Genomic DNA, 9,587 nt, shown 5'->3' with positions numbered 1-9,587 from the left:
AAATGGGGGGGGGGGGGGGTATAGCTGATCCTCCTCCATCTCTTGTAGCATCCTCGATTACCTTCCGTCCTTCAATTTCCAGTCTAGCATCGCCCATACGAGCAATGAAGAGCCTATCCTTCTTCCTCTCTTATAGCATTCTCGACTACCTTCCGTCCTTCAATTACAATCAATCCTCTCCGGTACGAGCAAGATACGGTCATCCTTCTTCCTCTCTTTACCCAATGGGTACAATATCCTCCGCAGGAGCTGCAGTCAAGTGCTTTGTAGGCCAACAGCCCAGTGAATTGGGTGGGGCAAACTAAGTACCATATTAACAACAGCCAATGAGCAATCAGCTGAAGTAGGTACCTTCACGGAGGGGCCACACAACTGTATCCTCAACATAATGCGTAGTTGAAAGACGGTTCAGCAAGTCGGACTTTTTTTATCCTTTTCTCATCGCATTTTTATCCTTAATCGTCAATATTTAGCACACGTTGTCCTGATCATGTTTCTATCCAAATATTGTGCTTGCATGCTTTGAAACGGGGAAAAAATGTTTTGTCGAACTTATTTATTTATTATTTTTTTTTCTTACTTAAAAATGTAAGGAACAAATAAGTCTTCTTATGTCTCATAACGGAATCNATTTTGTAATTAAACCGTAAAATTCATCACCTTATTGTTTATTTTTCATTCTGAAGAATAAAATTTTGAATCCAATTTTCGATAGAAACTAGAACTCAATTCCCCATTCATTTTCTCTCCCACTTAGAATTTCGGAACTAGAATTGAAAATAAGATATTTTATTGCTACTTATTTTTATATTTTTTATGTCTTGCTTAATTTAATTTAATTTCTTTTATTTCAGTCAATTTTATAATAATTTAACTTTACTTTCGTGAGATCGAAATCAATTGAAACATGATATATCATTATGAAAATCTTATTTATATTTATCAACTTGAAATTCACTAAAATTTATATAAAAAAAAAAAATCAATTAAATAAAATGGAAAAAATACATAACTTCCAACATTTAAAGATACACTTTCAAACTTGACAAACTTGTGGAATATTTTTCAAATATCAGGTCGTAATAATAAAAATATGTTAAATTCATAATAATATATAATTTATAGTCACAATTACGTACGAGTCACAAATCACATACGTCATTACTAGAAAGATATAAAATGTGTGTATGAAAATTTAGTAACATAGTATACATTTTTATACGTCACAACTTATTTATCGATCACAAGTTATCGAATTAATTTCTTGATCACAATTATTAAATTAATTGATCACAGCTATTGCATCGCCACCAGCACTGTCATTATGGTCAAACCATCGTCCTATGACCAAATTAGACGTTGATGACATTCACCATAGGTTTTTTTAGACATTTTAAAATCAATGACAGTGATCTCATTACCTGAATCAAATTGGAGATGGCAAATTTGGAGACTTTGATATGAGTGTACAAGGGTTTGCACACAAAATCGAGGTAGCTACCATGGAATTAGGAAATGAGTTGTTCGTGTCTAGGTATTGAGTGATGAATTGAGGATGGTGGCACCAACTCCATGTATGAAGGTGCCCTGACGTGTGCTATGCTTGTAAGGAATGAAATATAGTAGAGGAATTAAATTAGTATGTCAGAAAAATGTTTTCTCACATGATTGATATACACTTACATGTACGTGGAATCCGCATTAAATAAAAAATGACAAAAAATTCTTCCCCTCCACAATGTGAGTGTTCTGTCAAAGAAGGGGTCATACCCTCTTGGCAAAACTCTCCTCGACTACATATCTTTGTTCTCTCAAATAGAAAGTTGGGAGACATGGTAGGTTATGGAGATTAAGGTGAGGGGAATAGGGGTCCATGATTAAGTATTATCAATTCCTGATTTTAGATAAAATATTATCAATACCTGATTTTTGAATTTAAAATTTTTAAGGTAAGGGACGAGGCAATTTTCCCTAAATAAAATTCTTTAAAAATCCAAGTGTTAATTGAAAGACCCACTTACACAGGAGTTTTTAATTCTAGTTGAGTATACCTTTGGATGAAGAGAGAGAAGTTTGAGAGCTCCAAATTCCAAAAAAAATGTCATCTTGGTTTCCCTCAATTTTCAATGATAATCGTTCGCCCCAACCCTCTTCCCCCACAACTCCCTCTGCCGGCGTTAAGGAAGACCTTTCCACCCTATTCAGCGGCGTCGCTGCCTTTCTTGCGCCGCCGCCGCCGCCGCCCAAAGCGGATATGATTTCGGGAATAAAGAACGACTTGGCGGAAATTCAGGGTACCTTTAAATCGGGACTCTCTTTACTCTCCTCAAAATTCACTTCCAATTTATTGCAGTTTCCGATGGAAACGAAGGATAGTAATGATGATGATGATGATGATTTGGAGGAGGATGGTGCAGTGGGAATCACTGAGGAAGTTGTGGATTTTGTTAGAAAAATTTCATCAAGGCCTGCTCTTTGGATTGATTTTCCTATCTCTCTTCCCGAAGGTAATTAATCCAACTTCAGTCTTAATTTTTCAGTGCAGTAAACTTTGTTGATTCTCTTAGATGATATTCACTTTTACACACACTATTATCAGTAAGTATTTTAGTTATTTGATTGAGTGATGATTAAAGTGTTATTGTACTTTGGATTATCGGAATTACCTTTTGATTGTTTCAGAACTATTATCGTGATAAAGAGAATGCTAATGTGATGAATGTGTGCATAAAGTTGTTTCTCGAGCCATCAGTATAAATACTATTTGTGGGTATTATTTTGGACAAATATTTGGCAAAATACTTGCCTACAGTAGATGGCAGAGCTATCTAGTAAATGCTGGATTTTGTCGTTGAAAAGTGGGGAAATATATTAGATTAAAAGGGTCTGAATATGGGTAGACTTAGGGTCTTGAGGATGTTGTGGGAGAAGGTCTTAAGGGGTTGTTAAGGGACTAATATAGTAGACGAGAATGGTAGTTCTTTTGAAATCGGGCTATTAGAATGATTTTGTTGTTGTAGAGTTTTGGGCTATACAATTTGCCTAAGCATGTTGAAATTTCAATATCCAATCCAAGAGTCTGTCCACCAACAGCATTAGATATGCTCTACGCCACATAAAGAAACTGATAGTGTATTAGACACAAAAGAGACCGAACCCAAAACCTTCTACACCAAAAAAGAGACAAATCCAAAAACAAGATATTTAGGGGCTGTTAAGGGTCTAATGAATAGTAGCTGAGAAAGTAGTACTTGGGAAATTGGACTATCAGGATTATTCTGTTGCTGTTAAGGTTTGGGCTATACAAATTGCCTAAACATGATAAAATTTCAATATCCGTAGCTGAGAAAGTAGTACTTGGGAAATTGGGCTATCAGGATGATTCCTTTGCTGTTAAGGTTTGGGCTATACAAATTGTCTAGACACAATAAAATTTCAATATCCCAGAGTCTGTCTACAAAAAGCATTAGATATGCTTTACACCACATATCTATCTATGGAGTCGATTGAAATCTGAAAGAACCTTATAAATAGCCCTCCCTTTCTCCCAATCAAACAATTGTCTGTAAATGGAGGAGTGTTATTGTGTTTTGTGAAAGAAAATCATGTTTTAATAGAATTCTTTTGATATTTTTGCTTAAATGGCCCAATGAATGGATTGGAGAACATATTATAGCATTCCATTACCTGTTGATGTCCCTGTAGGATTCCAACGAGTTAGGTTACTAACTGTAGCAGGCAGAGTGATAAATTATGCAATTAAATTGAAGTTGAGTGACCTAATTTAGAATTTGATGAAAGTTGAGCTATCAAAAGTGAAATGTACCCAATTAAAAATCGACAAATGTAGTAAAAAATGGTATGTGATATCATATATCGAGCCAGGTTCCATTTTGATATTGGTGAAGGAAATAATGTGTCTCATAAGATCTATTTACCTTGCAGTTCTCTTTAAATTAATGGTGATCTTGCATACACAAGCCAAATAGTACAGAACAAGCTACATATGAAATCACAGATATTTCGTGGGTAAAACTGGACCTGTAATCAGTGGGAAAATGAGAAGGTACACTGGAGAAGTTGTAGTGAAAGCAGATGACAACCGTCTTGAAACTCATCCTTTTACTGTACCAGTTTAAATAAACTTGAATGCACTTGCAATGAATGAAAGTAATCTTAATTCCCTTGTTCATGTAACTGCAATTTTTAGAAGGCTGAACATCTGCAAAATCTTAATGACATTTTTTGTGATATTGTAGCTTGTGCGTTAAACTAGAATGGGTCTTTGCAAATAGTTCAGCTGTATTAGTATGAAGTATTGTTACCCTGTAATTCTTAGTAATCTATTTATCATCAGATGATAGATATTTATTTGTGCGTGAATTGGTGCTGAGCCTTAAAATATGTTGTTGTAGATGTTGATATGTCTGACTACCAGAGAGAACATGCTGCAGAAATTGAGCATTTGGTACCAAATCTCGTGAATCTAAGGCAGAAAATTAGCGGTCAAATAAGCCACGGGAAATTTTGGATGATCTATTTTATTTTATTGTTCCCCAGGTTGAATGAAGAGGATTTAAAGCTTTTGTCAACTCCAGAGGCAAGATTCCGTCCCTCATAAACGTTATTTTTATCTGTCTTCCCTTGCATGTTGAAACTTTTAGAACCTGCAAATGCAATGGAGCAAAGATTTGCTGGTTTAATATTAATAATACAAGCTCCACACCTTATCACTAATTAAGTTCTCACAAGAAACAAAGTGTCTGATATAAGCTAAGTAGATAGTTCTATATTTGCTTGGAAATTTTTATCAGCTGGTGGTAATTCCTCTTAAGACGCTTTGTTTGAAATACTTCTCTTTACGAATTGTCCAGTACTCATTGTTTTTTGGTTTTATACCTCCACTGTTATAAGCGGAAAAACTTCTTTTTTCCTGGCCAGAGCAATAGAGTCATGAAATATTTTGATTTATCTATAAAATCAAATGGGTTTACCTAGACCAATACATGATTTTCTTTTAGTCTTTCTGGGATCAGGTCTTATATTAGGAAGTCTAGGAGTAGTATTACTTCACAATCCAATTTATTTGGCCTGCTTTTCATTCAAACTTCTGTTTGTATTTTCCTTAGACGTGCAACAAGAAAGGTAGGTGCTGGCTCTGTGCAGATATTGAGTAACCAATGATTAGCTAGACTATTTGCCTTCAAACTCATCAACAATATATGGATCTTAAAGTGATAAAAACTTGGAACTCCTCAACATTATGTTCAACTTGATATACGAAGGCTTTGAAGTTTTTCCAACTTAGAAGTAACATAATTTTTTTTTTGCAGTGTCTATAGTTGAATGTCGTCGTACTTTCTCCCAACATAGTTTACTGAAATTTCCAACTTTATAACTATCCCATGTCTAGAGGGAAGTTGATTATATCATTAAATAATCTCTGTGCTGAAGGTTTAGTGAATCTATGGGGAAATGAATGGGGGCTACTTCTGATTCCACTGTCATAAGTATAAAATCAGCCAATACCCCTCCTTTGCATCGGGTTTGCTCCTCTCTCACTGCACCTAAAGAGTGACAATATGATCTCCAAGCTGGGAATTAGAGGCTGCTTAAAAGTTAAATGCCCTTTTCCTTTTCTTTCATTTATTTTTATATTACATTGGCATTAGGAGAAGAGGGGTTTATCTCTTTCTATTTTTTTTTTTTTTTTTTTTTTTTTTTGGGGGGGGGGGGGGGGGTATGTTTTTTTTTTTTTTTTTTTGGGGTGGGGTGTGGGGCTATGTACTAAGAAGTGTGAGTTAAATAAGAGTACTTTTATGACTTGGATATCATTCTTCAATCTAAAATTATACTTCTGTAAGGAAGCCTTACTTTTTGAAGGTTATGTAGTGAAAAATTCTTTGACCGTTACAGAAATATTGCTCTAATGGTTTTAACCTATTGACTTTCATCTTTTTGTTTGTATATTAATCAGTATATATGGAAAGTATATGGTCGGAAGGCTGCACAATCCAGTATTGTGTTATTTTGGGAACAAATGAGTTAAGACTTCCTGTGGTGTTACTAGTTATCTTAAAATGCCACCATGCACATTTTTTTGTCACTTTTGTTAAATAAACTGATTGTTGTTTTCTTGGTTTATTTCCTTTTACCTTCCACTAGGCAGTTAACCAATAATTCATTTCTTTTAAAAGGACAAAATGAGAAGCGCTAGATTTATTTGACAATTGACCAGTCTTGTTTTTGTAGATAAATAGTGACCCCATTCAATTAGTTTCTTTATTTCCAGTCTCAGTGGGGTAAATTGATTAAGTATTTGTAAAATGAGGAGTCACTTCTCTTTTTTCAGTTGAAGTTTGGTTTTGCAGGGTGTTGAAATGAGTGAGAAACTTTTTCAGAAGTTGCAAAATAAAAGCAATGCATGTGAAGATACAATCGAGAATTCAAAGACCATTGGTTCTTCCGAGGAGGATGGTGTCAACAAAGGAGAGGAAAGCACATCCCAGTATAACATGTCGAACGAGACTCTAAATGCGACAAAAGAAACAAAAGTTGCTAGCGATATGGATTCAGATCATAGGTCTCCAAAGAAATCTGATAACGAGGATGGATTTTCGTTGAGTGATTTGGAGGAGGATGACAATGATCTATCAGGATTTAAAAAGACACAGTTCAAGAAAGTTCTATCAGCAAGTGATGGCAAAGAATGGGTTGAACTGAATGAAAATTCCAGAGATCAAGATGATCGACGAGAGGTAAGCATCAGAGATAAAGGGTCGGAATCTGAAGAATCAAGTGATTGGTTCACTGTCGACAAATTTGATATAGACAATTCGACAGTAGTTTGAACCTTTGAAATCTGTAAATTCTTTTTCTATTTTTTCTTCTATTTTCCTTGTGAGTATACTGTGATCTGATTTTTTTCTGTTTGATTTTACCATTTTGCACATATGACTGCAACATTTTCTTAAAAGTTTAATTTAATGGGGGTGAAATACTGTCATATTTGTTACAATACAATGTTTGATCTCAAAATCATAAACCAAACATGTATTACAAGCAGATGATATCATTTTTAGTTTGATAATTGATCGCAGGAATTTGTGCAAGTGACATTCAGCTTAATTATGATTGCATATTATCCAAATTATTTTTGTAACGAAGACGTACTCAGCTATACCAATATTGAGGGACGGAATCTGGAGGATCGAATGGAATATAAATCACAAGGGTTTCTTGACATCAAAGTCAAAGTAATGGACTAATATCACAAGTGTTTCCTTGAAGAAGCATCCACGAATTTGATAATATCAAGAGACGAGGGTGAAAAGAAGCCATTGGGCACATATTGTATCTCTTATATAAACAATTTACACACAAGAAAAAGGATAAATTGAAGAAACACATATTTCAAGCGGACATTTGAAACTTTACACAAACATGTTTTACGCTAACATAAAAAAGTCTTTCTTTAATCATTTCTTCTACATTGTTTAGATTCTTGTTGAAGCATTCTATATGTATAGAAAATTGATTTACAGAAGTGCTATAGAATAGACACAATAGGAGGGTGGGTGGCTCTTATGGACAATATTTTAATCACATGAAGCCCACCCTCATGTAAGTGTCTGTAGCAATTTTGTGAAGCCCTTTTCTGTACAAATGGTTAAACCATCTTGTTTGCTTTTCATTATAATCTCTATAATTTAGAGATCAAAGTCAAATTTTAATTTTTAAATATACATTTCATAAGACTTACAACTTTACTGTTCATTTTTATCGCATTATAATTTTAACTACTTAAAAATGAAACTACTTTATACCCTCTTTTCTTGCTTTTCCGAAGAAGTTATTTCTTTGGCTAAATAGCACTTCTCTCCCCCCTCAAATTTGACCATTTCCGCAAGTAACCTGTCCAAAATTGTTGGAAAAACATTTAGCCCCTTAAAAGCTTATTATTATACATGATTGGTAAGTCCGATATGCATAAGAGAGTTCCATACTAACAATTCGTCCAATAATATCAAGGCCCGTTTCGCATAGACGCAAGTGAGGCCCTATGCCTCAAGCCTAACATTAGAGGGGGTCTCTGATTTTAGTCTCTTTTATTCTTCTTCATTTTTTTTAAATTTTTTTAAATTTTTTATAAATTAGGTCCACTATGATTTTTTTTTAAATTAAAAATTTGATAAATTAGACACATTTCATTTATAAATAAGGTCCAATAATTTTTTTCATTATCAGAATTTCATTTCTAAATTATGTTCATTTCAAATGCAACAGAAAGGGACAAGCGGCTTAGGATTTTTCAAACTCATGTTACAGTGATTTCTTAATTCTATCCAATTTGTTCATCACATAAGTAATATTCGACTTATTTATTTAAAATAAGAGTAAAGTCAGGTCCTTAGCGACATATGAACTTTGAAATTTTGAGTTATTGCTTGGCATGATAATCTGGTATAGGTGGTTGTGTCTAGTTAATATTATGAGTAAATTTCTTCAAATCGAAAAATGTTAATGGTGTTATCGACCTCTTACAAGGAATTTTTCATTTCTCGAAAATTATAGAGAAATTGAATTTGCTATTGTTATGATAAAATATAAAAAAAATGGCGAGTAAAATGGAAATTGAAGTTATATTTCGAGAAAATGTATAATTGGGAGAAAGAAGCAATGTGACAAAAGTAGTAGTGACAAGGTAATTCAATCAGTTGAAAATCTTTTAGAGTTGATATTTCCTTTTTATAAGTAATTAAGGTCTATTTTCTCTAAGATTTGATTTGAACAATTTAAATAATATGAAAAGATGTTTGAATTTTTGTTAAATTTGAAAAGGTCAAGGCATACAACTTTTTTTTTTTTTCAATTTGTTGAAACTTTGTATGAATCTTGAGAAGTATTTGCAACATAATGGACATTTGGATATTAATGGATATGATTTATGTTCTAATTTACATTGACTTGGGGTGCTATATATCAAGTGAAGCAACAAGAGCAACTAAAGTGATTCAATATTTTGAAGACATCCCAAATGCTTATAATACTTAAAAATTTTGTTAACCATTATTTATGTCCAATCAACTATATCACAAGAAAAACTAAATGGATTAACTATGTTATCAATTGAGAAAGAAATGGTTAAACATGTAGATTATTCAAATTTGATTAATATTTTTGTCTCTAAATTGCAAGACGAATAGTATTTAACTGACCATTTGAAATATTATCAACTTTGTTATTTGATTATAATATAAATCTTCGGTATAATATATTTTATTTGTTGATTTATTATTAAGTTTTAAATTAACAAGTTAATCATTGATTCCATAATACATTTATAGATTTTGCATGCATACTACAATTTTGGAACCTAATTCATGAAATTTGCCTCAGGCCCAAGTTTATGTTGAAGTTTTCTCACATCCATTGTGGATGAAGTTGGTATTCAGTTTATAAATGTGAGGGACAGCCTCATATTTTGAGCTAGCTTTTGGGGTGAAAGAGGCCCAATACCACCCAATATTGGTATCAGAGCCAAGTTTATCAACAAGTCTATGGCCCACTAGTTATATAGATAGGGT

The 9,587-nt window shown here is 33.4% G+C and overlaps 1 protein-coding gene across 1 annotated transcript; it reads left to right on the top strand.

The window, feature by feature from the left end:
* Window positions 1–1,971: 1,971 nt before the first annotated feature.
* LOC111399369 lies at window positions 1,972–7,006 on the top strand. Its single transcript, XM_023026638.1, has 3 exons — window positions 1,972–2,507; window positions 4,416–4,600; window positions 6,372–7,006. The coding sequence occupies exons 1-3, from the start codon at window positions 2,099–2,101 to the stop codon at window positions 6,849–6,851; spliced, it is 1,074 nt and encodes a 357-aa protein (XP_022882406.1). The 5' UTR covers window positions 1,972–2,098; the 3' UTR covers window positions 6,852–7,006.
* Window positions 7,007–9,587: the final 2,581 nt, after the last annotated feature.

This window comes from Olea europaea, chromosome 9 (genome assembly GCF_002742605.1).
Source record: "Olea europaea var. sylvestris chromosome 9, O_europaea_v1, whole genome shotgun sequence".
Lineage (NCBI taxonomy): Eukaryota > Viridiplantae > Streptophyta > Magnoliopsida > Lamiales > Oleaceae > Olea > Olea europaea.
The sequence above is the reverse complement of the archived record's forward strand: the minus strand, read 5'-3'. Positions and strand labels throughout refer to the sequence as shown.